Source organism: Pochonia chlamydosporia, chromosome 1, assembly GCF_001653235.2.
Source record: "Pochonia chlamydosporia 170 chromosome 1, whole genome shotgun sequence".
NCBI classification, from domain to species: Eukaryota; Fungi; Ascomycota; class Sordariomycetes; order Hypocreales; family Clavicipitaceae; genus Pochonia; species Pochonia chlamydosporia.
The window spans coordinates 7,412,182-7,438,794 of NC_035790.1; the positions used below are offsets into that span (position 1 = coordinate 7,412,182).

General features: G+C 47.8%; 7 protein-coding genes across 7 annotated transcripts; 4 read left to right on the forward strand and 3 right to left on the reverse strand.

Annotated features, from left to right (window-relative positions):
• Positions 1–1,170: 1,170 nt before the first annotated feature.
• VFPPC_01961 (hypothetical protein) lies at positions 1,171–1,845 on the forward strand (the record flags this gene model as incomplete). Its single annotated transcript, XM_018281693.1, has 1 exon — positions 1,171–1,845. One exon carries the CDS (start codon positions 1,171–1,173, stop codon positions 1,843–1,845), a length of 675 nt encoding a protein of 224 aa, XP_018138729.1.
• A 1,295-nt stretch (positions 1,846–3,140) lies between these two features.
• VFPPC_01962 (transcription factor ATF2) lies at positions 3,141–4,189 on the forward strand (the record flags this gene model as incomplete). Its single annotated transcript, XM_018281694.1, has 2 exons — positions 3,141–3,966; positions 4,056–4,189. The coding sequence occupies 2 exons, from the start codon at positions 3,141–3,143 to the stop codon at positions 4,187–4,189; spliced, it is 960 nt and encodes a 319-aa protein (XP_018138730.1).
• Positions 4,190–4,805: 616 nt separating this feature from the next.
• Positions 4,806–5,144, reverse strand: VFPPC_16677 (hypothetical protein; the record flags this gene model as incomplete). Its single annotated transcript, XM_018294430.1, has 1 exon — positions 4,806–5,144. One exon carries the CDS (start codon positions 5,142–5,144, stop codon positions 4,806–4,808), a length of 339 nt encoding a protein of 112 aa, XP_018138731.1.
• A 5,911-nt stretch (positions 5,145–11,055) lies between these two features.
• Positions 11,056–11,601, reverse strand: VFPPC_01963 (transposase-like protein; the record flags this gene model as incomplete). Its single annotated transcript, XM_022428255.1, has 2 exons — positions 11,056–11,485; positions 11,579–11,601. 2 exons carry the CDS (start codon positions 11,599–11,601, stop codon positions 11,056–11,058), a joined length of 453 nt encoding a protein of 150 aa, XP_022284104.1.
• A 3,969-nt stretch (positions 11,602–15,570) lies between these two features.
• Positions 15,571–18,184, reverse strand: VFPPC_01965 (potassium transporter; the record flags this gene model as incomplete). Its single annotated transcript, XM_018281697.1, has 4 exons — positions 15,571–16,454; positions 16,539–16,590; positions 16,668–17,846; positions 17,981–18,184. The coding sequence occupies 4 exons, from the start codon at positions 18,182–18,184 to the stop codon at positions 15,571–15,573; spliced, it is 2,319 nt and encodes a 772-aa protein (XP_018138734.1).
• A 1,467-nt stretch (positions 18,185–19,651) lies between these two features.
• VFPPC_01966 (trk family potassium uptake protein) lies at positions 19,652–23,089 on the forward strand (the record flags this gene model as incomplete). The annotated part of the gene is made up of 8 exons (XM_018281698.1): positions 19,652–19,820; positions 20,683–20,803; positions 20,871–21,007; positions 21,070–21,330; positions 21,394–21,444; positions 21,514–21,858; positions 21,935–22,049; positions 22,120–23,089. The coding sequence occupies 8 exons, from the start codon at positions 19,652–19,654 to the stop codon at positions 23,087–23,089; spliced, it is 2,169 nt and encodes a 722-aa protein (XP_018138735.1).
• A 1,179-nt stretch (positions 23,090–24,268) lies between these two features.
• Positions 24,269–26,374, forward strand: VFPPC_01967 (Na/H antiporter; the record flags this gene model as incomplete). The annotated part of the gene is made up of 3 exons (XM_018281699.1): positions 24,269–24,404; positions 24,656–25,848; positions 25,925–26,374. 3 exons carry the CDS (start codon positions 24,269–24,271, stop codon positions 26,372–26,374), a joined length of 1,779 nt encoding a protein of 592 aa, XP_018138736.1.
• Positions 26,375–26,613: the final 239 nt, after the last annotated feature.

The window sequence follows — 26,613 nt, forward strand, 5'->3', positions numbered from 1 at the left end:
TAAGGCAACGAGGTTTCTTCTTCTATCCTCTTATTTTCTTATTCTATTCCTCTTTATCGAATGCGGCACTTGGGTCTTTAGCGGATGTGTTTCTGACATCAGAGAAGCGCCAAAGAGAGGGACGTTTGGCGATGGAACCGTTTTTAGAATTCGACTCTTGTCCAAATTTTGTATTCTGTACGCACTAGCGCACAACCACCAGTAATTATGTGCTAAAAATTACCTAGTTAAATAGCTAATGCTGCATTATAGCAACTGAAAAATTATTTTTTTGTTTTTATTTAACACAGCCCATTTATTCTTGAAGAATTTGGAGGAAAATCTGGTTATGGCTCCTGCAATAAGACGCTGACTAACGTTCCGTCACTCCGGTTCGCAAGGCGCTTTTAGCTCCGCGTGGTTCACCCATGGCCGCTGGGCGGAGACCGGTCAGAGATCGTAAAAGCGACTTCAAATCCTTGTCAGTAATCCACCACGGTAAGTCAATCCGATCCGACAGGGCTAATGGAGATCAATGGTCATCTCATTAAAGAATTACCCTAACTATCCCTTTGACTGCGAAAATGTTACGTTTTAGCGTGGCAGGGATATTGACCAATCAGGTTACCGGATTCTCAATTCTCTACTTCTTGCTACAGCACATTGCCACTGACTCCAAAAGTCTCCGTCCTTACAGCGCGGTACGTCGCACTGCTTACAGCCATAAATACATTAGATTTGCGTTGATTTTGCCCATGGAGATATTTAACGGTCAAAATGGTCTTTTTCTTATTAGAAGAACAGAAAGCACACCATCCTCGCTTAGGTCTGCGTATTGTCAAGATCAGGACGCTCATTCAAAGCAATCACAATATGCTACTGTCAAATAATGCTGCCTCAGTCAAGCAAACATGCGAGTGTGGCAAAGTGGCAATAGGAAATCGTAATACTGCTGCGTAGGCAGCAGTATTCCAATAAGTATATTATTTTGTATAATTCCACTCTTTTAGATAGAAAATCAAGAGAGTCTCTCGTTGCCCGATTCACAGGGGATCTTACAGGGGATCTTCTGCCCGATCGTTGTCCAGTTATGCAAACAAGTCGTGAAGTGTGACAGTTATGAGCCCGGTTTGCCCGACCTAATTTGATTTAAGCACAAAGCTTCTACTGCACAAAACAGCACTGACTATAATGGCCGCTGACGACCTCGAAGTCTCTTCCCGGGTTATCCTCAAAGGATCCGGTAACTGGGACGTGTGGACAAGTATAATCCGCAAGTTCGCGAAGAGTCAACATGTCTGGGAATATGTTGACCCTGATGCTGTACACAAGCCAGTTCTGACGCTGCCAGTCGAACCGACGCCTGGACAAGCCCAGACAAACGCCACTGACATACAGCAATTGCAAGGTGATAGTCTTAGCAAGTTCCAAATCCTTGAGGCAAGGCATCGAAGCCAACTTCAGATCTACAAGGACAGGACCAAAGCTTTGGCGACACTACAAGAATACATCGTCAAAACCGTTGGCAGGTACTATGATATCATTGCCAAGGAAGACGATGCCGCAAAGGAACTCATGATCCTGAAGAACCGTGTCAAACCAACTGACTGGGCTCGGGAGAGTGAAGTCACGGATCGATATTACTCTACGCTTAAGGCAGTCAGCAGAACAAAGGTCGAGGAATGGATCTCGAAATGGCAAATCGTATTGAACGAAGCCAAGAATCTTGATTTCACTTTTGGGACAATTTGTGGCTGTGCGCTAGGCAGCAATGGAACGGCATGGTACTGTCCCGCAGCCGACCACCAGCCTAACCCCGCAGTCTTAGTGACGCCAAATCACGGCCATCTGCTTCCGTATACTTAACGACAAAGACCATCCAGATGTTAACTATCTATTTTCAAGTCTAATTGTTCAATGGGGCTCAGTGCTTCTATCCGCACCGAACGAGCGACAGAAAGCGGTCAAAAAAACGCCTGAGAGCACGTGCAAAAGGTATCTCCAAGACCATTGCAAGAAGGCGGTTCAGGGAGATCTATATTCACCTGGAATGCAGAACTCTTCGTTCCTCAAGGAATTCAGAGCGATTTTCAGGCTACGGAACCGTGTCTTGTGTCGCAGGCCCAAAATGCTGTGTGCCATCTGCAAAGACTTCGAAACACCGGGATCCGAGTGTAGCGGGGCTAGTCTAATGAAGGAAACAACTAAGTTAGCGCAAACGGTCTAATAGGCAAGAGTCGCTCATTCAGCTACGCGCATAATCCCCGGTGGTCGAGCCTAGTACCGTACACGGCGAACGTGCGCTGGAGCACAAGCCGGCAAACACCAGTCAGCTCAGGTTGGTACTAAGTCACCTACCAAGTGCAATGCATCTCATTGGCCAGGCCCTGGAGAGTGACGATTAGTGTCTGCCCAAGTTTTATGTCTCCCGTTGTTCTTAGCAGCCATGAGCTCTTTACTACGCTGCTTGCAGAAGAGACAGTTGACAAGCGTCAGGCTCCATGTGATCGCCAGCGTTGCTTGTATTGATTACCTTGATTGAAGCTAGGTAGACATGATATCGTGTATTTCAATCTTTCTGAGGGTATCTTAAACGTCTTCTGTGTAAATGTCGTTGGAACTTATGTTATGTTCGATCCCGGTACAGGTTCTGACACTTGGCTTATGTCTATTGGTGGAGTCAATTGGCGTGGTAAGGAACGCCAGTACTACCACCAAATACAGCGGGCTTGGCGGAGGGGACCATCACCGTGCTGGGAAACCCAAGTACATCCCTGTGGCTCAAACGGCACGTATACAGTACTGACTTCGCAGCTGTACGGTCGGATAGGCGGGCTATTTAGCTACCAAATCCAGGTGCACGTTTGACGATGCTAGACACCGAACGATGATGCTCACGTTCCAAAAGTAACGAACAAACGAGTATACGAAGCGGTGAACAGGAGGGCGAAGAATCAGCATAGTGAAAAAAGCATGCAATTTGACTCTGTGGCTCGGCATGTTGCCAGCGAATCAGCTTCTCTGACAGAGAAACTTCGTTTTAAGCGTGACAGCGCATTTTGCTGTTAGGTACTCCAATGCAACTAGCTATTGTTATTTCCTTTTCAGAGGGAAGCCATCAATCACACAGCAACTCTTTGCCATTGCAATGACCGCGTAACATGTCTGACAGCCGACTTTTGGATTGGACAGACGGCAGGGATACCGATTTTGACGCATTAATATTCGGCCCAAACCACCAATCCATCGCTCATTCTCCACAGCCATACCCATATGACTACGACGCGGCAGATCAAGCTTTGCCTTGTCCACTTTCAGGACTTTCAGAACATAAATATCATGGAGTGCCGTTCGCAAACCAGCTGGGAGGGACTGAACGAGATCTATATTCATTTAACGCTAGACACCGATACTACCCAATCACATCGAATCCGGTACTCGACACTGCTTCTAGCATGTCAACCGTCGACAGTAAAACGCCGCCGTCGAGTGTGCTCTCCGTGGAGCTCATACCTAAGGAGCCAAGGAAAACGGGCACGGAGCCGAAAACGAAGCCAATAACGAAGAAACAGAACCCGCGTTTCGAAAAGCCAGCCCGGGCCGTGCCTAGGACCAGAGGACAGTCCGCCTGCAAGGCAAATAACAATCAAACCAAAGAACCGAAGGAGACGACAACAAAGAATCGGCGCGAAGGAGCAGTCGAACGAAACCGAGTCACCGCTTCCAATTGTCGAAAACGCAAGAAGCAGTGGACTGAAAACCTAGAGGAGAAGAAATCTGGGCTGGAAGCTATCCATGGTGATCTCCAGGCAGAATACATGAACCTTCTTCAAGAGTCGTCTCAGCTGAAAAACTTGCTCATAAGCCATGCCAGCTGCCAGCACCCAGATATTGACATTTGGATCAAGAACGAGGCTTCAAAATACGTTCACAACTTACACAGTCCGCAGAGTGTGAATATTCTATGCTCTGTGCCAAGTCTAGACGGTAAGGGTTTATCAGAGCCCTCGCGGTAGTACGCTCTATCTGCTGCCGATTATCATCAACCGGACCTGTTGCTTACAATATCATATTAGAAAATGGGTCCACGGCACGATATTCAACGACTATCAGCCCAGCCACTGGTTCTCATGGATCACGAAGCCAGGACCTGATCAGCAACGACTTTTTGGACGAAAAGGATGGTTTCGAGGACGATGTGGAAGACTGATATACGGCGTATTTCGACGAATCCGAAGCAGATTTCAATGGACACGGGCTAACATTGCAATGACCACAAAATGGCTTTGAAAACCGATCGAATATTCCGATATAGTTTACCTTTTAGCATGAGATTTGACCGACATGCCAGGGTGTGAAGACGGTGCTTCATCTCACGGCGTTTGAACTTCTACAGCGACAGAGGGAACTCCGGAGGTCCTTATCGGTCTTTGCCGCGGCGGAAACTCCGAGGCTCTCAGCAACGTTATCACATGTTTCGATCACACAATAGACAAGTAACACTAAAAAGTCTTCTGCGGTTTGCTAACCCGAAGCTTAACGCCATGTACCTGTTGCACATGGTTTATGAAAGCATCTAAGTTGTTTAAGAAGTCACCGAGAGTCGCACACTTTGGGTGGCGGCAAATGAAAGCCCCTTCCTTGCGCTCATGCTTAAGATGCACGTTCTCCACATGACCCATCATATGAGATACGCGCTTGAATGAGCGCATGCGAGAATCGTATGGGAGCTGCTCTTCGCTGACACAATATATGCACTGTGTTTTACCGAGCATAAGGGGTATTTCCTCAGCTTTGACTTGAGGAACGACAGGCTTGATGACGGGTTAGAGCACTGACCCTCCAGTTTCTGTCGTTTTTGGCGGGTGAAGGTCGTCAATATGTGCTTTTTGATGGGTTAGAAGCTGGTCCCATGCTGTGTATCTGTTTTGTTTTGCTGGAGGGTTGCAGGAAAGTATGATGTTTCTTGCTCTAACGGCCTCTGGTGACATATACGACGGAATAATCTGACCGCTTCCCCCAGGTGAATGGTTATCGGAAGCCGAATTGTCGCCGTATGCCACTTGTGTCGGGATCGAATGCTCTTGTGGGCTAGTCATAGTTCGACCATAGTTCGACCATAGTTCGACCATAGTTCGACCATAGTTCGACCATAGTTCGACCATAGTTCGACCATAGTTCGACCATAGTTGAAATGATGCAAACAATCATAGGCTATAAAAGATGCGCGTACAAATATGTAGTCCTGGAGGAGTTACTAAGTAAGCAAGATATAATGTTCACAGCTTACCGCAAGCGCGACGCGTTGGAAGGGACCGAAAGCGGAGGCGCGATGCCTAAACTGGTAATTGGACGGGATCCCGTCCCCCTATTAGTCGCCGCCAGACACTATTTGTAAGACTCACAAACTGGGTGGAATATCCTTGCAATGTCCAGACTGGCTATCGTAAAAGGTTATGCTACCTCCCTGGAAGTTTTCCCGGTCGTAAATTTTAGCCTATGTTGAAAAGGTAAGTAGTGGCACGAAGACTGCGGTGGCAAGTTTAGAAACTGTACCAGCCACACGGCCCTCGCCTCATGTTCGTGCTCCTCTGGGGCCGCTGTGGCAGCTCCAAAGTGGCCAAAGTAAGGGCGACGATCGTGTTAAAGAGCATGATTGCGGTGTATAGTAATGAATTTTAGTGATTGTTAAATCTTAAAGAGTATTAGAGCGTCGTTTTATCTCAAAAGTATAAGTATCTTAGATACGAATATATAAGTTAATTGGAAGCCTTGATGTCCTGAGTAACCTGGGGGAATAGGCTTCTTTATATACATTTTCCCAAGGCTACTACCTGCGTTAACGTCTTATTAGAACCTCCGCCAAAGAGGTATGTCAGGCTGTGTTCTAAGCCCTATGTAACCTTGTAGAGTTCAGTTTCCTGAAATTTCCTGCCACATTTTACAGTTTCGCGGCCCTTTAACTTGGAGTCTATTTGGGGTCAAATCACTAACAAGTGGGTAATATCGCCAAACGGCATAAGATGTAGTATAACATGTTGTCATATAATCGTAATAATTCAGTTTTTTGTTACAAAAGTCTTTTACATGCAGGATAAGCATTAGTACGTTAAGAGAAGATACAAACAAACTCTGTTTGTAGTCGTTGGTACGCGTGGGAAACCTACGACTTCCGATAAAAGGGCACGACCAGCAGATAAAAGAGCTCATATTCTCTAGATTTAACAAGTTAGAACTATGTACCAGGTCTTTAGCTCTGACTTCAGTTGTGCGTGGTGCTCGTGCTTACGTCCGACCTGGAAGTTGGAACAAGATGGGCCGCCAAGCCTTCGGGATACCTTCAATGTTCGCTGGCTCTCTGCTAATCCACTCCAAATCACAGTTGATCCAATCCACAATAGCTTCCAGTGGATCTACTATGCTGAGATACTTGTACTCAGTGGATTATGATCTATCCACTGCACTCACGCACCTAGTGGATTAAATAGAGTTGCTTTCAACCCTGCCTGTGTAGGCTTAAGTCTTGTGTTCAATTTCTTTTAAAACCTAAATTGCACACCCCTACATTCTAGTCAAATCATATCCTTCAATATTTCCACAGCTTACGCCATCAATTCACTGCGTGACATCGAGCGTGACGACATGGTGGCGAGCCTGGTTCTGCCTTCATAGAGCTTCCAAATGAGGCGTCCCTTAAAAGAAGACATCAAATGGAATCAAATAGTCACCAAGGCTGCGTCAACACGTTCTATGATGGCCTTGACTTCACTTTGTTCGCCCCACACATGAAATACCTCCCAAGCAGATACCATGTCCGCGATCCAATTTGAATCTCTGACATCTAGACCAGGACCTTGATCATTTACCAGTAACTGCAAATATATCTTGAATTGATACTTGTCCCCCTTGTGGAAAGAGTCTTTAATTCGCCTGCGGATGACTGGCGTTTCCAGATCGTTCAGGTAGCCAGAAATCATTTGGCGACAAGTAATGTCGTTAGTAGCCTGTAGCGTGCTTTGCAGCGCATTCCGCACTTGTATAAGCTCTTCAAAGGAACGGCTCTTTGGCTTGTGTTTGTGGAGCAGCGTGGCAGCAGAAGAGCCGAACCGTCCACTCTACCACGCAGCCCTGTGGGCCTACTTTCCCCAGCTACTGAAGCCCCCCCGTCATAGTCTTCAGCCACCTGAAAATGGACTTTCAGGTGGCTGAACAGTGTGGCTAGCGAGTCTTATAAAGCAGATTATCCAACATGGTTATGGCACGGTCCTGTTTAAAGTCCCAGTAACATCACCATGCAGAAGTCTCAGAGGGACATTGACTTTAGATGACAGGCAACACAGGTTAGGTATCATCACTTCTGATTATTGATACCAAAAGGCTAATTGGTCGAGATAAATAATGTGACCTATGGAGTTTGAGTAGAGGCTAGATAGAGATCTAACGGCGGTCGTTTGCGCAAGTACGACACCCCGCCGCCATGGCGTTACGGGCCTCAAATAAGGTTCGCGAAAGCATTTACAGGAGCACTAGAGAGTTGCTCTGTCGCCAGACAGATGCTCAATGATTCGGAGACCCAAGGCCAACCTTGCGCCTGATCAAGACGAAGGATCATTTCCCGCCGCTATGCTTGAGCGCGGCTCAATAAAAGAGACAACTACGGAAAGCTTCCCGTAGTTGTCTCTTTCTCAATCCACTCCGGATAAAGCCACATAGGGTAAGCCCAGTAGAAAGCGGGAGCCAAAATTGGCGGTGGACCCCATGTTTAGTGGAGCAAACATGGGTAACACCATGCCGTATTCATAGCTGAACAAGGGTATCGCTCCACTAGAGCCGCTTATGGCTGTGTACTCGAATGGCTGGTTAGATCCGAGCTCGAGTGAAATGTTGTGTGTACAAGACGCACCTAGCATTTCTGTAATGTGTATTGTGGATTCTGCCGCAGTACAAATGTAGTAGCTAGGGACACCATCCACGTTTTCCATAAATGCAGACAAATAAAAACATATATGTAAACTGCAGGACTAGCTAAGGTGTCTATCACTCCTCGCTAGGAAAGTCTCTCGCGTTCACTTCGAGCCATCCGCAACGTGCCTGAGTTATGCGGAAGTAGGCCAGCAAAACCATGTCCAAGTCAAAGCTGTGTACAAATTCTGGTCAACATGTAGACGTAAATTCTTGGTTGGCCAATGCATGAAACTGATTTGAATGGAGCACAAATCCGCTGCTCAGCGGCCAACAGGAGTGCATGTAGTAAATCCTCTTTCAAACCCGCATCCAGCGGACCCCGGACAGGGGTGGGACTAGCTGAGCAGCCATATTTGGGGCTGGTTCTTGCGTGCACACAACTTCTTCAGGGGATTTCCTAGGCTCCCCACAGGGCAACAAGGGGTGTCTGTTATACCCACACCACCCTTTCAACTTGGTGGAGCTTTGTGTTCACATATAAGGTTCGTACAGCAAAACGCCAGCATCCGGATCCTTGACCAGCAACTCCCAGAAATGTGAGTTATATGTCTCAATGGCTCCGTACACCTCCCTGATCTGGCTCTTGATCGTCTCGGCTAGCTGTGCTGTCTAAGTTGAACCCCATGTCCATTTGAGCGAAGGGCAAATTACAGTTCACTGGGCTTCATATCCTATTATATTTGCCAAGTGGTGATTATCAAGTACCGAAGAACAACCCCCTGCAAAGGAAGTGTCAGGTTTGTACTCAAAGAGCTACTTCTTTCACTACTTAACTAATAGTTTGTAGAGGGATTGGTATCGAAAGATAATCAACATCTACCTATGGTTGCGGAAATATACCAATTGACTCAATGGGTTTATGAAATCATAGCTATGGCTCAAAGTTCCACGCAGAAAGCATCAGAGAAAGTCGTGGAAACTTACATCAACTGCCTCAAATGGTACAATGAGATTTTTGGTATTCTTAATGCTCACGGCGGGAGGACACCGTTTGCGCTATTTGTCCAGTAAGTTTGGTAATTGCCTCATGCCGAGAGAGACCTAACAGATACAGCATGTACTACCACTCCTGCCTTCTCTATATGTTTAGGCCATTCATAGGTCTAACTCTAAAAGATCCGCGCATTCGGCCACAAGAGATTTGCATACAAGCTACGCAGTCTGTCTTGGCACTTGCCCAAGCGTATGATGACTTGTTTACTCTACGGCGAGTCCCTGGGCTTATGCCCTATTTCGTTTGTGCATCAGGCCTATTTGCACTTGCTATGGAAGACGGCGGCTTGGTCATGGATCCAGTGCATCTACGTGAAGGTAACAACGGTTCTCAATTGCTTAGGCAGCAATCTATGGATTGTGAAACTGTGGACGGAGAACATAGGCGCTTAAGTACTCGTCCATATGTCCGAATGTCAGCAGCTTTTCACGCACGACTGCTCCTTGCAAAGATGTGCGCGACTCATCCTGCAGCAGCGATGGCAGAAACGATGCTTCGAGGAGCATCAACAGCTAAAGAAAGCCCGTAGGGGAATATCATATCAATATCGTACTGCAAGCAGATTCAAGGTCACAGTACTCGCGAGGGAAACTAATTTGGCCAATGACCTAAATTGAGATTGTTGACTTAACACTGAGCTACAACTGCAATTGAGCTGTCCCCAAACGCATGTAACATCGTGAAGAATTATCGTTTTTGTATTAATAGGTACGTCACCAAATGACTCATTTATTACGCTGTACGAATCCATCGCACAGAACCGTGAAAGGCCATGGCATCTCGTCTCGAGGTCTCCGAAGGCCCCCGGCGAGAGCATAGAAAATTGGACGGCAGTCGCTGATTCGCTGGATTCCACGAACTGGCCACTGTCCCTTCCCTGGCCGCCAATTGTGACTATAACAGACGCAAATGATTCATCTCCTATTGTTCTACCTTCTCTCGACATTTAAAGTCCCGGGCCAACTTTTCTGCATGTATATGGCCATACTGCTTTGATGAAGACCAACTACGAACCTGCTCAGAGATCGCCGTCGCCACGGTCAACACGAATGACGTCGTCATAAGAAATTGTCGAGCTGCGACAGCGCTAGAAAGTACGGACGATTAAGACGTCCTACCGTAGTCCTGCGCGTCGTAAGCACACTTATGGTAAAAGTGGCGCAGTCATTAGTTTGCATGCTCCCACATGGGGACTCTCTTGCAAGCAGCTCCATCTCACCTGATTATTGGCACTTTACTCTGTGCCAAAGGAGGTCAAAAGTAAACAGTAGTAATACATGGCGCGCAATTAGAGAAAGGGGGGCGCCTCTGTAGGGGCCGCCGGTAACTCATACATGGGCGCGCCGCCCATTGATCCAGTTCCGATCCAGGGAGCAAGCATTGAATGTACCGGTCCAGAAATGAACCCTTCATCCCGGAACTGGAATAAAGGCCAAGATAGGTTGAAGTCAAAAAACCCCGAATGAAGATGAGGGTGTTCGGGGCCGAAACATGCATGGCCGCTGTTTCATTCACTAAGAAACTAACCAGCAGCAGTGAGGCTGGGGGTGTGGCAGTGGGCGAAGCTGGCACTGTCCTCACACATTTCCCGTGAAGAGCAGGGTAGTCATCGATACGATCGATACGATACGATACGATATCGATATCGATATCGTCGACATCGTCGACATGGATGCGCAATTAGAATCTCCGGTCACAGGCTGTGGGGGATCAAAATTATTCCCCAAAATAAGGTAAGTTACAGATTCCGCTAAGTAATTGCTGGAGTTACATTGAGATCAGTTCACTACTCAGCATGAACTGTGCAACACAATAAGAAGGAATTGCAAGCCTGTTGCCTCCGCAATAAGCCTCGTCCTATTTCTAGAGTCCGGAATTGCGATTTACAAATAAAATTAACCTATTAAGGTTGCTCCAATTTCGGATATATTGTAATCGATATACTTCCACCCTGGCGAAGAGGCCAAAAACAACCCTGTAGTTACCGGTAGTTAACACAAAGTGTCTCTAGTGGCAACTCTTGGACATATATATTCAGTGCGGCGAAGAGCTTTGCAGGCCCATGTAAAGTGCTCTTCGAGCCATTCTTGGTACTCTTCATCCACGTGGAAAGCCATTTAGTGCTTAAAATGACTGGCTATATGCCCGCCACAAACAGCTGTTTCCTGCCGGTCTGCAGCTATGTGTACCAACAAAGAAAGGTAGAACCCTGTGAAGGTGTATATTCCTGGGCGGTGCAGAACCGATGTATCTAAATGAGGATAAATGTAAGATATAATAATAATAATAACCCCAACTCCTATCGCATCATCATCGGATAAAAATAACCGCTGTATGCCTGTATTCGCCCAAACACCGAGCCCCGGCCACACGAACTTAGACCATACCCCACACTCCTTTATGCGATGCAATTTTGTGTCATAAGGGTAGAATTCAGCTGATCCCTTGCAGTGACAGCCGCATACATAAGGCAGGTGGCTTGGGAGGTTGCAAGAGACGTTGGGCCAAATTCGTCTTGGAGTAGTCGATTTGCCTCTTGAAAGAAGGCTTCAGCCAGCTCTTCACGAGATACGCCACCTAGATACGCGTTTGGAGATAGATACTTTACAAAACTTTAGCCTTGAGTAAATTAAAGATAGCGACGGCGTCGCAAACTTACACATTGCTGAGCACAAATAGCGTTAACAAGCAGCGGCGAGCAGCACTTGGCATTGATAGTGTCTCCAAGATTCATCTCGTTCAGAAATGGAAGTAGTGGTATTGGGGGAAATACGTAGAGATAATCGTATGTGAAGTATTTCGAAATGAGCTCGGACACTACTTCATCGCTGGCAACCATAGACCAAGGCCGAGCTTGAACTAGAAATGAAAACCCAGCGGCATGCCCAACTCTGTCATCAGACACTTCTGTTGATCTAAATAATCGTGTGCATTCTTGAGTGAAGAATTCGTCTTGATCAAACGACCGCAGGGCGTCAGGGGGATTGCTATTGCCGCTCCTTCGGATGTGCTTCAACACCCGATACGCTTCATCTTCGGATGATGCACATAATCAGTAAGGTTTGGGAGGCCGAGCACTACCTTTTGGGGCCGAAACTTCTGGTCAAGGAAAAATGCAACGATGCCATAAATCGGGTGTCGGTTTCGCGAAGTCCACCCATCAAAGGCGATATGGATGGCGCTTGGACTTTGGTGGAGGGCTTTGATGACATGATGACGGAAGAACTGATACTCCTCTGTAATCCGCCGCCGGATTGCATCGTGAGACAAATGAGCATTAGTTGCGCTGACAATTGGGTTGAGATAGTCAAAGATGTCGCGAAAAGTCCTAGTCTCGGCCACCCTGAATGACTGATTGGTCTGGACGATCCACCGGACAAGCTTCCGACACCTCTTTGTCGAACTGTTTTTTGAGGCTATTGCGAAACTGGAAGTCTGTCACCGCTGTGTCATTTGACTTGGAAGAAAACATCTCGTCAATTGTTCTTTTCCTCCCTTGTCGGAGTAGGGATTTGCCGCCATGAATATTGTGCTGATTGCCAAGATGAGTTTCGATGTTGACGGTGGCTGATGCTAGATGGGCGGTAATCCTTGGGTCCTTTTTTCGGACACATTCGTAGCAAACCCATCTATGACGAGTCTCATCTTTCATTTCTTGAAGATCATATCCATGCTGCCAAATCCAAGACTTCGGCCGCCCACGCCGCTCAGATATTATGAGGTTGGGGAAACGGTGCCAAGGGAAAGCGTCCCAGTAATCTAACGAACGAGGATGGGTGGGGCTTCCTGAGACGCTCGAAGTTGCTGGCGACGCGTTGAGTGGCGTTCTAAGCTCGGAGAACGAATCATCGGTTTGGGCGAGAGGTGATGCAAGCCCTTCTAGACGAACCTGGAAAGCCGCCCGTTCGGGCATCTTATCTGCTCCTAACGGACCACGATCGAGCACAATGCAAATCACTTCGAATAAAAAAGGGGCAAAAAGAGATGACGTCTTTGAAACTGCCCATTTTATTCATGATCCACAGAGCATGTTTGCTTTTTGCGATACTGGCCATGCTCAATCAGGCAAATAGTATCCACATTGCCTTTCATTTCATTAAATATCATTTCATTGACCATCCCTCATTGAAATGATGATTATTTAGGGTAGGTGGCAATGAAATGATTGACAATGATGTGTATCAATCATTGAGTTTCATTTCAATCATTATTAATGAATGATGCGCCACTCTGCTCCAAATGCACTATTTTAGCTTGATTAGCTGGACGTAAAAAAATACAAGAATCCTAGCCCAGCCTCTTCGTAGTTGTGGCCGGTCTTTTGTCATTGCGAATTTACCTATGCTCCGGCCACCGTGGTACCGGCCGGCACATTCCTTTCCGACCCCCAGAGACTCCCGAAGTTGCTTGGAACAGTCCAAACTGTCTTATCAGTAGAGTGCTTCCCCACACCAACGAACTAGTCATGTGCAAACCAGGTACTTAGTTCGACCCCGCGGCCTGATAGTCTGTTGTAGCTCTGGGACCTTCGACCTACAATCAAGAAGTACGAAGGGGTGAAGAAGGGCCTTGGCAGAGCCATGCCTCACTTCCCCGAGCCCCCCGAAATGCGCCAAATTTGGACCACACTGACGGTCCCCACTCGTCGGCTTGTAACCTCAAATGATCAGGGTTCCGCCGTCAGTCCACCCTACACACCTGGCTTAACTGCTGGATTATGCATTGCTTTAGTCGTCGTGCTCGTTCTTGGCCTGTACACGACGAGGGGATGGATATTCTTGCCCTTCAACCACAACAACAACAACAGAGCAAGACCGGTAGCACGCCAGCGCCAGGACACCCTCACGTTAGAGGAATTGAGGTTGTTACTTATCTCCACTAAATCTAACATTATTTTGCCTCGCAACAGGGCGTGTAAGCAGGATGAAGACGCTCAGGGAGGTGCCGCGTCGGTGCCCACTTGTTTGGAATGCTCTATCTGTACAGAACCATATCTTGAAGGAGCAACACTTCGCCAACTGCCATGCGGCCACGAATTCCACCAGTGCTGCATTGATCCTTGGCTGCTGAGACGATCCGCAGCTTGCCCTCTTTGGTATGTAGTGATGGCCTCATAGGAGCGTGACAGAGTCAGCACTAACTGGGCACGCCTTAATACCTTACAACAGTCGTGTCAGGGCGACAAGACTGGAGGAATCTCCTCAGACATTGCCTGCCTCGCCTCGTTCAGTATACTCTCCACTGGAGCGATGGAATATACTTAGAAGAGCAGCAAGAGTTAAGTGCCCACGTCCTGTGCCCCAGTATGCAACCTAACGAGTCAACAGAGTTCTTGAGTTCGGATTCTAAGCATTCAGCCGCCCTGTCCTGTATGAACTTGGCTTTCAATAGCTACTATGTTGACAGCGCTGGCCACCAACTCCGAAGGAACATACCTAGGACCTTGCGGGCGGAGTTCAAGTGATCGAAACGGATCACGATTGATAATTGGATGCCTCCTGGCTTTATTGTTTGTCAACGAATTGACCAAATGTATAGAACCACCGAGACACTTTCTTGCTGGATCTTGAAGCCAATGCTAAAGTTTTTTCTGCGCTCTCGTAACTGTGTACCTGCTCGTAGTGAAGGTGCCTAAACTGCGTAGTATGACCATCCCGTGCTGTCGTTCACCAAAAAAAAAAAAAAAAAAACTCTCATAGGTCTCAAATGAAGGGCGACTTCTACACAAAATCTTCAAATTTTGGATTTCATCTGCACCATAACGTTGGTTTTTGAGAAGTGTTGCGAAGAGATGTGCCAGGGGGTAATACGGCAGCTTGTTAGGCGGTTACTGGTTTAGCAATTAGCAAGTATTTAGCACTGTGTTGTACGGTGGGATCCTTATCACAACTGCAACGCTTCGTGACCGCCAAGCTGACTCCGGTACCATCTTTACGGGCATCCTCTGATCAGTTGGCAATTTGAATACCGTGGATGCTGCTTCCTCGCCAAGGCCACCAGTGCCCTGGAAAAGACGGCCTTGATACCTGAGCTGTCGATGTTTAGAGAGGCTTTTTGGCACAGGTTTCTGACGCTGGTGCGTTTCTGTTGCTTCCGTGGGAAGATTATACCAGTATTACCGATCCAGCGTAGCGCAGACCCAACGGGTGGTATCTACTCAAATGTCGAACTTGATACCACTGTTGTCACAAAAGCCAGCGAAGTTAACAGAATCAGCATTACAAGACATAGAACTAGAGGGTGCAGCAGAGCTAGGCATGCCCTGCGGCAAGTTGTGAGATGCACTAAGTATAAATTGTTCTGAGCAAGTAGATTTTACCACAGCAACATTTGTCGACCCGGTGACTTGGGAGAAGAAGAATCAAGAAAAGGGGTGAAGGGGACGTTAGTTGTCTCCTTATACTATTGCTTGTTGCAGTGCATCATGACGCTGTATGTGAATCATCATGGCATGGGTTGTACCGAAGGTCGGGTGCGAAACGAAAATAGAATCGCAAGGGTAATCGCTGTAATTGGTTGGGTTTCGCACTCATTGACTAGAGGTTTCTAGCGTCTGTATGGAAGGGGAGAGTAATCTTTTTGGGTACTCACACGTGCATTCCATTCTATGAATACACCTACAGCTGCTAATTTTAGATTTCCTTTACAAAGCCAACTTCGATAAGTTTATCTGCATCAATATCAAGGTCCGCCAGCTTAGCTCGAGAGTTCTCCCGGATCCAGAGAAATACCCATAAGAGTAAGTGACGAATAAAGCCCCAAGGAGAAATTCTGCTCCTTATCGAACGGATTTTCATAACCTCCTTGCCGAGAATATACACCATTTGCGCACTATAGGCTGATCGCAGATTTTGCAACTCAGCGTTCGAATTGTTTGTCGATTGAACGCGTGAAATTGCAAGTTCAACTTGGCTTACGAGCTCCCGGGCCATATCGGGATGCAACACGTCATCTGCATAACCGTGTCGCAGAGTAACATTGTAGCACCCAGCCAGCCCTGCCATGCGGGTGACAATGTACCGCTCATTCAGCGGAATTGACGGCTTAGATAACGGCCTCATGTGGAAAAAGATGACGACAGCTGGTCGTGCTGCGAACTTCTTGACAAATTCGGCAAAGCAAGGCGGCAGGCTAGTTGGGTCGCCAGCCTTGTCAAAAAAGATCCCCAGCCCTGGGACTGTCGATATGGGGAGGCCACCAAAAGCGGGTTTTAAAGCAGTGGAAGAAGAGCAGCCCAAGACGGAAGTTTGGCCTGGATCCAGAAGTGAAAACGGTGCCAGAAGATCCTTCGACTCAGCCCTCCATTGTGTTTCCTTGCCGAAGCGCCAGAGGGTAAAAATTGAAGCGAGGATGAAGGCTAACATAAGCGTAAACCAGGCACCATCGGGCACTTTTTCAAATACGGACGAAAGAAATGCTCCATCGAGGGTCGCAAAGACAAGCCAGATAGGGAGAACTACATAGGTGGGCAATCTCCACACAAGTATGGCAACAAGGGCAACCATACAGGTCGTAACTAGCCGGAAACAAAAAGATGCTAGTTAGCATAGTCGAAACATCGTGTCATCTATGAGCAGCTACAATGAGCAGAAAGTCTTACTAAATGTAACACTGATGACGCAGACACCATATGCATTTCCAAGAGAGGTAGTCTAGGAGATTGTTAGCTGCAGTGGCGAATCAGCAGTAAGGGCAAAGATATGGAGTCCACAGCCAAGAGGCAACGAACATTATTGTATACTGCAGTGACGACGATGGTCCCGATCATCAGAAGCCAATTAGCCATTGGCATATACACCTGGTCATGAAAATATCGACTTGTGTGGACAACCTTGATGTGAGGAAAATAGGATAACCTCATAATTTGTGTAAGCAGTTGAAAAGTTGATGTAATCATGGCTTGTGAAGCAACAATTGCAGCTAGCACGGCAATAACAATGCTGAAGTAAAAGCTTCCTGGAGGAACGGTATTGAAAAAAGGATTTTGATACGCGGTTTGCGTCTTGTCAGTTGATATATAAGCGGCTTGTCCGATATACGCCAACAGTAAGCATGGATATGCTAGACACAGCCAGGAAATCTGCACCGCGCGCTTGCTAAACGCCCCTAGATCGGCAAACAGAGCTTCAACACCTGTAAAGGCAAGAAGAAGCCCCCCAAGGGATTTCCACCCTTCTGATCCATTGCGAATCAAGTATTCGAAGGCGAAATGGGGGCTAAATGCCTTTAAGACGGTGTAGTCGTGGACCGAGAGGTTGTAAATTCCAGCGCAGAAGTTGAACAGAAGCCAAATAGTGACGATCGGTGCAAACGTGGTCCCGATTTTTGCCGTCCCGAACGGTTGAATCAAGAAGAGAACGACCAAGATGGCACAAGAGATGCCCACAATAGCAGACGTCCCCAGATTTGGATTGGCTACTTTGATGCCTTGAATGGCTCCGAGGACGGACTGAGCGGGTGTAAGAACACCGTCTGCCATGACCATTGAGACCCCTAATACGCCGACGAATTGCAGGATGAACTGAGAGATCTTCGAGTGTTCGAGAAACCCTCTAAGACTCTTGCCACCAAGCTTGAGATCGTTGGTATTATATCTCTTCATGCGAATACCGGCAGCTTCCTTGGGATCACGATGGGCAATATGGGTATATCTTGTGAGGAGGCTGTAAAGCGCAAAGGTGCCACCTTGTCCATCATCGTCAGCATGTAAGACAATGAAACAGTATTTAAGCGTGACAATTAACGTGAGAGCCCAGATGATTATAGATAGTGCTCCAACAAGGTCACTCCACGACGGCTGTGTCGAAAATGTGGATGAGTACACGTAGAGCGGCGACGTGCCAATATCGCCATATATGACACCGGTAGCCTGAAAACTGAGCCAAATTAAGACAACACCAGAATAGGTCTGTTAAGTGTGTTAGTTATGATTATGATAGCACAACGAATATCAATTTGCTTAAGGAAGAGTTAAAGGAAGGAGACGGGCCAGAAAAAAAAAGGGGGGGGGGGGGGGGGGGGGGGGGGGGTTGAGTAGCCTACCTGCTTTCGAGAAGCTTGTAGATCCTCGTTGGCAATTTCCTTAGCCTTTTCCTCGTCATTAATGCTTGCGAGATGTCCACACGAAACAGATGCTATACCAGATTCTGGGTGGGCGATCTCAAAATGTTGCTGATAGGCTAAGTTAGAATTGATCTGCGTGGAAACGCCATGAGAGGCTGATTCGTCAGGGTCCGGGTTTGCCATAGTACTCTCCAAGATAATAAATGCGAGGGGAAATATGTCGTTTCGATAAAAATGCCCTGGATCTACAGAACCTGCATAAGCTTCTATGCAATGCGACTTGAAATGAGAGACCCGTGCCAGACGAGGAATCACAGCCTTTTAAACCAATCGACCAAAATATGACATCCTGGCTTGACCACTACCGCTTGACTTGTATGTATAGGCTAATGTGCCTGCTGGCAGTACTCCTGCTTGCCTCGGCACTGTTCATTTTATCCTGATGCCGTGATTGGGGAGCCACGCTGTTGGTGTATCACACTGTGGCTTGCAGTGGCGGGAAGATATCTTTGAGCAGCGAAAATCCATTATTCATAACAACAATGGAGTTTTCATCACCAGTACAGTAACATAATCCTGCAGGGCAGGCCTATCGATTATCGCAACCGAACCCAATGACTCACACACAGATGCCAGCTTCTGTAATAGGCCCACGATAATCCCTGGTGTTGAGGATAACTTTCTCAGTCGCGGCCCACTGAGACAAGCCAGTAATTCAGCTACCTACTTCCCGGCCACCTTGTAAAGACGACCCTACATATCGGCCACTACAGACCTAGCACCATTGGAACAATGTACCTGGCGCATCGCAAGGCTGTAAATAACCAGATGAGCAGTGGCCAGTACATAAGTGGAAAGCGTATAGTTGTTGGCTCTGCAAGCCAAGTGCCACATGCCACCATGTGTCGAATGATGGCTATACAAGGCATTATATGGTGAAGGAGGTTTGGCCAGTACGGTCAAGCCAACGAGAGAGTAAAATACCTCAAACAATGGCGTCCGGCAGATCGGCACCAGCTCAGAGCCATTGCAAGGCACTGTTACAACTTGCAGTAGTACAGTACCTTTGTCGCGAATATTTGAACGAGATGTCTCGTCAGTTCGTACATTCGCAAAAAAAAAGTGCACAAGGGCCATAACGTTGCGGCCGCAGGTCGATGCGTCTCGCAGCTGCTTAAAAGCTATTGGAAGCCTCCTCCTCGTTCGTCATCACGGGATTCACGGCTCACCTAATACAATCTGACTAACGGCTGCTGGACCATTCTCCTGCCATGCCAAGAGGGAACTGCTGGCTATTATTCACAAAGATTGGGAAAGCATGCTCCACGCAAATCCAGCGTTTTCCTAACCCGCTGACCGCTCCCTTTAGTCGCCATGAACTGTCCTCTCGAGGCAAGGGTTCCGTTTCCGACGCTGCCTACGCATCTGGCACCTCTGGTTTGGCAGCAGGATTGAGTATTGCTCTTGTTCTTGTGCTGGTTCTTGCCCTTTACGCGATGAGGCGAAGAATGTTCTCGCCCTGCACCGATAATTGCACCACGTCTGTAACAACCCTCGGTCACGATACACTTACGATGGAGGAATTGAGGTTATTGGACCTCACCAATAAAAGTCGTAGTGTCTTGTGTCACAACTCGGTGTGCCGTCAAGATGGAGCGTCTCGAGGAAGCATTGCATCTGTTCTCGATTCTCGAGAGTGCTCAATCTGTGCGGAGCCATATGGTGCAGGAACAGCACTCCGGCTACCCTGCGGTCATGAGTTTCACCGTTATTGCATTGACCGTTGGCTGCTTATGCGGTCGGGAACTTGTCCTCTTTGGTACGTGTTCAAACTGTCAAGGAGCGTCACCAAGTGTAGTGTACTAACTCGTGGTCACGCTGATAATGCTGGCCCAACAGCCGTGTCAGAATTAGAAAATTCCAAGAATCGTTGCGAGAGTTTCCTATTTTACCTCGCCCAATATTCTCATTGCCTGTACGTTGGATTCTTCTTAGAAGAGCATCAACAAGAGTTAAGGTCGCATAACTCCCGTACGCGGCGTGCAGCCTAACGAGTTTACAGAGGCCTCGAGACGACATGATTCTGAGCAGGGTTCCGACCATTCATTCCCAAGGCCCTGGGTCGACTTGGTTGGCAAGAACTACTGTCCTTCCGCGCCAAGACCAACAGTGCCTGGCGTCTATCCCAGAAGTAGTAGATGTAGAGGCAACGGCGGCAGATCACGCGGCAGCCCGATAGGCTGCACAATTTAAATGTACTTTCTCGAGGTTGTTATACCGGATTGGGTGATCACGCTACGCCTTTTCACGCCACGCCTTTTCACGCCACGAAGGGATCTGCATCGATGTGCGTGCAGTGGACAGAAAGTGAGGCCCCGCTTAATAACTCAAGCGTAAAAAAAATTCGCTCAACCTTGTCGTTTTTCAAGACCTGCAAAAAATCTTGAGTCCTCTGAGAGGATGCCTGATATAGTCTCTGATTCCTGTTCCTCTTTTGTCTTCGCGGAGTTGCAATTCACGTGTCTTCGAATCAACGCGCTGACGTCGCCGCAGCCATGACACAAACAGCATGGCTGTCTCGTCGTAACTTCGTGACGTTGCATTGAGGTGCCCAATGTTGTCCGCGACGCACGCCGTATCCTGCCACGCGTCCCTAGGAGACTGATATTTACAATATACAGATGCATACATCGTCTTCATGGGCGTGCTCGCACTAGTTATCCTGTATCCAGCTGGCAATTTAAAAGCGGTAGATGTCTATTTCTTTGGCGTCAGCGCTTCCACTGAATCGGGCCTGAACACGTCTGTCCTCACCGTAGTTCTGACAAGGATTCGAACTGTTTCACTAATAGTGCTGTTTGGCTTGCAGAGTCGATGTCAAGGAGCTGTATACATACCAGCAACTGTATATCTATTTCATCCCTATTTTCACCAATCTAGGATTTATCAATGCTGTTGTCGCGCTCATTCGACTTTTTCTGTTCCGAAAGCATCTTAAGCAAGTTGGTCAGTCGGAACCTGCCTCGAAACGGCCGATCATTCTCTCAACTCTAACCGTTCTGGAACAGCACCGCGACTTCAAAAACCCCGACGCGCAAGGGCAATCTCACCTGATGCCAACGCTTGTGAGGTCAAGGCTGCCTACGACGACGGCGATAAGGTTCATGATGCCAATGACATAGAGGGACAGGAAGACTCTGACCCGGAAGAGCGTGCTAACAGGATTGTCCATGAAAGGGCTCGGACTATCACATTCGACCCTTCGACGGAGAAACGCCAGATAGGTGATGAGACGCTTTACATACCTGGGCCGCGTGAGCGTGAACGTGGTATGCGCCCCCTACTTCCTTCTTGCTGCACTCAGCCTGGCTCGTATATTAACAGTCGCTCAGGATTGCCCCTTGTTGAGCTGAGCAAGCGGAATAGCAGAGATGATAGAGACGGTGAGACACATCAGTTACAAATAGTATCATGAAGGCATCGGAAGTAACGTGTGACATGTTTTTTTCTAGACATGTCCATACACGCCACGCCGCCGCGCCGATATGGAACCAGAGACATGGACCTCCGCCGCCGCCGTGTTGACGGCCTGGCACTGGATCGGACGCACACTATGGGTCGTGTAGTCAGTGTTGCATCGTCTGTGTTTGTCCTCGGCTCCGGTCCTCAACGGCGCAATTCCGTCTCTACGAACATCTCTCAGCATCGAGAATCTGAAATGAAGGACATGCTGGCTCTGTCGAAGCACGCGACTTTGGGTCGCAACTCGGATTTTTCTAATTTGACAAGGGAAGATCGAGAGAAGTTGGGCGGTATTGAGTACCGAAGTTTAAAGCTACTCGTCAAGGTTGTGTTCGGTAAGATTGTCATATCGACGGATGTAATATGACCACCTAACTATGAAGACTGAAATTAACCAGATACAATCTATAGGATATTTCTTCGGCCTCCATATTTTTGGAGCGATTTGCCTTGTCGTCTGGATTCAGTATTGTGACCCGAAATACAGGGATGTTCTTGAACAGTCTGCCCAGAATGGGATTTGGTGGTGCGTGTTGCCTGTGCTGATGTGGCAAATCCCAACGTTCTCCACCAACTGATTTTTTTTGTGTCCGGAGGGCATTTTACTCGGCGCAGACCATGATCGACAATTTAGGCTTTACGTTTACCCCGGACTCGATGATTTCGTTCCGAGACGCCCAATGGCCTATGTTCATCATGAGCTTCCTAGCCTTCGCTGGCAACACCTTGTACCCCGTCATGCTGCGTCTTATTATCTGGACCATGTATATCCTTGCGCCATCTAAGTCGTCGATTCGTGAACCGCTGTCATTTCTTCTCAACCATCCCCGAAGGTGTTACACGCTGCTTTTCCCTAGCCGTCCCACTTGGATCCTCTTTGGGATTATCTTCACCCTTAACTTCATTGACACCTTGCTGATTATAGTACTTGACCTGGACAATCCAGAGGTGGCGTCACTGCCGCTGGGCCCACGAATACTTGCTGCCATTTTTCAGGCCGCTTCGTCACGCCATACTGGCACAGCAACCTTCAACCTTGCCAATGTGAATCCGGGTGTACAATTCAGCTTACTTGTCATGATGTATATTGCAATCTACCCAATTGCCATTAGCATTCGAGCATCAAACACCTATGAGGAGAGATCACTTGGTGTTTACGAGGAAGAGGGCAGACTGAACGAGAACAATGGTAAAGATTACATCCTCACGCATATGCGGAACCAACTTAGTTTCGATCTGTGGTTCATCTTCCTCGGCGTTTTTTGTATTTGCATTGCTGAGGCGAGAAGAATCGTTGATGATTCTATTCCGGCGTTCACCGTTTGGACGGTCTTGTTTGAAGTTACATCAGCTTACGGCAATGTTGGTTTGAGTCTTGGTTATCCGACAGTCGCTACATCGCTGAGCGGTCTCTTTGGTACCTTTAGCAAGCTCGTCATTTGCGCCATGATGATCCGCGGGCGACATCGCGGTCTACCATATGCCCTCGACCGGGCAATTGTCCTTCCGGACGAAGGTGCCTTGGTTGAAGATGCCGAAGATGATAACAACAAACAGAAACAATGACAACTATTCATAGCGGGTTCCTGCTCATGTGTTACCATTTCGACTTAAAGAAAGGCCTGTCAGTGTCATTTAGAGGCACCGATGCGGGAAGCAGATAGTATTATTATTTATACATCATGCCTGGCGGAAAAAGCCAAGAGAACAACTATAAATGTATAGTATATGTACGATTCTCAAGTCTGATTGTTGCGTCATTAAAGCTTATACGTCCTTGTCCATTTTGCTCTTTGCAAGCAGATATTGTCATTGCGAAAAATCGACGCCATTAAGGTCTCGCCGAAATGTGCCTACTCAGTTGGAGCAGTGAATATTTTGTCACTATTATTCCCTACCTTCACTTAGCCATAAGCGGCAGGACTTGCCCCAGGTATCCCATAGAGACAATCACAGTGCACCCTCACGTACATTTAATCCAACCCACGCCGGACAGCTTACTTAGGTGACTCACTACTGAGTAGTTTGGGTACCCCAACAAGCCGACGGTGGCTTGATCTCCTACTTTACTAATGGTGGAAGGCGCCAGTACGGACTTGCAGCATCCAGTAGGCAACCTCGAATATAATTCCGAATGCAGTCGAGTAACACGAAATTAACGTCGTCGACTGCCTTGGCCAGCCCTGCCAATCAAATTTTATGTTGGGTCCCGGCTCTCTCGCGACGTGTGGGGATCAGTGGGGCGAGCGAGGTTCAACCAGCCCCGATTTTGCTTGGACAGTCTGAGATATTACCAATATTTGGATCGTTGAGCAGGTTGGCGAGAGTACTAAGATAAATAAACCAAATGGGCGTCCTGGCATATGATATCTGGCTTGGTTGTGGTATTCACTGAGGTGTAATTGGGACAGGAAAGACACCGCCGGAATTAGCTCAAGTCAGCCGCGGCTGTGGAGACACAAAACAGCAATCAATTAAATTATTGATGCAGTCCTCACCTAGGCTGAACTGCAGTACTTTTTCTTTCAGCACCATATTTCAAATTTTTCCCCGCTACAAAACTCAAACTGCTCGATAAACCATTTCCCAATCACCTTACCATTGCCAATAAGTCACCGTTTTCCATTGTCAAACTGTAGTGCATGACCTCACCCGCCACAGCATGATTTTTAACCTCCGCCACCTTGCCCAGATTGTCGAAGTTACCGCTTTCTGCCCAGGTTGCTAACACCAGCTTCTCCCGGAATGGCGAACAACATCTGGGCCATACCCCTCGCTGTCACTGACTTTAACGTCATCATTGCGTTGTTGGGTGGATATATTTCTCTCTTCGGTTTGGTATCGTATCTCTTGAAAGAGACATATTATATGTCCGAAGCCCGTGAGTGCCCTCGCCCTGTGTCATTTTGATGTCCATTTTCTGTTTTTAGATTATTTCGCTTCTGATGTATCTTGTGCTTTCTGATATGTCTTTGTCTGAGCTGGCATCGCACAATACGCAGGCAAGCGTGCAAGAACCATGCGAGTTCATCTTGGACAGTCAAGGGCTCATGCCTCCGATCGCATGAGCTCGGAGACGCCACTCCATTGCTCGGCATCATTTAGTGCACATGTAAACTGACTTCCAAATAGTTATATCTCTTTTGGTTGGTGTGGCATTTGGTCCGCACGCTGCTAATTGGATCCGACCGTGGTCCTACGCCGCTTGTCACCGCGATGGTCTCACGGACGCCCAATGCGATGATAGATTGATGGCTATTACGCTCAACTTCTCCAGACTGGTTCTTGGTGTGCAGCTGGTTTTAGCTGGTGTCCAATTGCCCAGCAAGTATCTCTGGAAACAATTGAAACCTGTTCTGCTTCTCGTCGGTCCCGGCATGACATGCATGTGGATGGCAACAAGTCTCATTGTCTGGGGTCTGGTTGGCACGCCTAGTTTCTTGCATGCCCTCGCTGTCGGGGCCTGCGTCACACCCACTGATCCAGTCCTTTCCGCTGTCATAGTCAAAGGAAAATTTGCCGACCACAACATCCCCAAGGACCTGCAGGATCTGATTGTCGCCGAGTCAGGGGCCAACGATGGCCTAGGTTATGCGTTCTTATTCTTTGCCCTCTACCTGACTAAGTATATGGGGGTCGGGTCAACTGAAGGTGGTGCCGGAGATGCCATGGGCCTATGGTTCGCTTTTACTTGGGGATACACCATTATCCTGAGCATCATTTACGGCGCGGTCGTGGGCTGGGTTGCCAAAGAACTACTTCACTTTGCTGAAGAGCGCAATTACGTGGATCGTGAGAATTTTCTTGTGTTTGCGATTGCATTGGCTTTATTTGTTCTGGGGACATGTGGCATGATTGGGACAGATGACGTACTGGCATGCTTCATAGCAGGAAACACATTCACCTGGGACGATTGGTTCCGTCTCCAAACAAAGGATGACTCTCTGCAGCCCACGGTCGATATGCTCCTCAATGTTAGCATCTTTCTATGGTACGGTGCATACCTCCCTTGGAAGTCGTTCGCCAACAACTCCATTATCCCGCTTAGCCGGTTGATACCCCTCGGTCTGTTGGTCCTGATTTTACGGCGTCTGCCGTGGGTGTTTGGTATGCATACATGGATTCGTCAGATCCGCGAGGTTCGACAGGCTATTTTTGTTGGCTTCTTTGGCCCGATTGGCGTGTCAGCTATTTTCTACCTCTTCATCAGTATTGAATTTATTGAGGAGCACTTGAGCAATGACGATGGTGTTCCTAGGAAGGATGTTAAAGATCTGGCGGAGACGATTACGATCGTTGTTTGGTTCCTTGCCGTGTGCAGCATTGTAAGTGTCAGACGTGCGATATACATTATCGCATCTCCATATATACGTCTGTGTAGTTTTTACTTACGCCTCGTAGGTGGTTCATGGATTGAGTATCCCGCTGGGAAAACTTGGCTATCTCGCGCCGAGGATTCACCGCGTTCTTAGCGAAAGTCTTAGCGAGAGCCTTAGCAATCAAAACCCCATCGAAGCCGGTAGGGGAATCCCCATACTAAGGAGATTATTCTCTCCTCCTCCTGAGGATCCCGAAGCGAATCTTGCGACTCGTGTACGCCAAGGCACAGCTTCGATTGCGCGAACTGGATGTGGAGCTTTACCCTCGAAGATCAAGGAGAATGATCAAGAGACTCGAGGCGAAGAACCTTCAGCTGCAAATGGGAACGAGACTTCGGAAGGTTCAAGTGCTCGAACGGATGGCGAGGCTGAAACTGGAGGGCCAGGGACTTGGACTCCGGCGAGGAGTGGGAGGAGGGAGGTTGTGTTCTTTGATGAGGTGATTGGCGGTGCCGGTCCGAGAGGCAGATAATAGTTCAAGGTCGTGGCCAACGGCAAGCACATAGTGCACTGAGTCATTCATAATCTTAAGAACTGATGTGGTGTCTTGAAAGGCTCCGACCCGGATCCGGGGTCATGTAGATTCATACAGGGTATATGTCTGGTACTGCTCCGATTGCAGATGGTTGGGCCTCTTCGTCGAATTCCAGTGCAACAAGATGTCGTAGTGCATTGAGCTGGTGATGGTAAAATAGTCCAATGGACCTACCA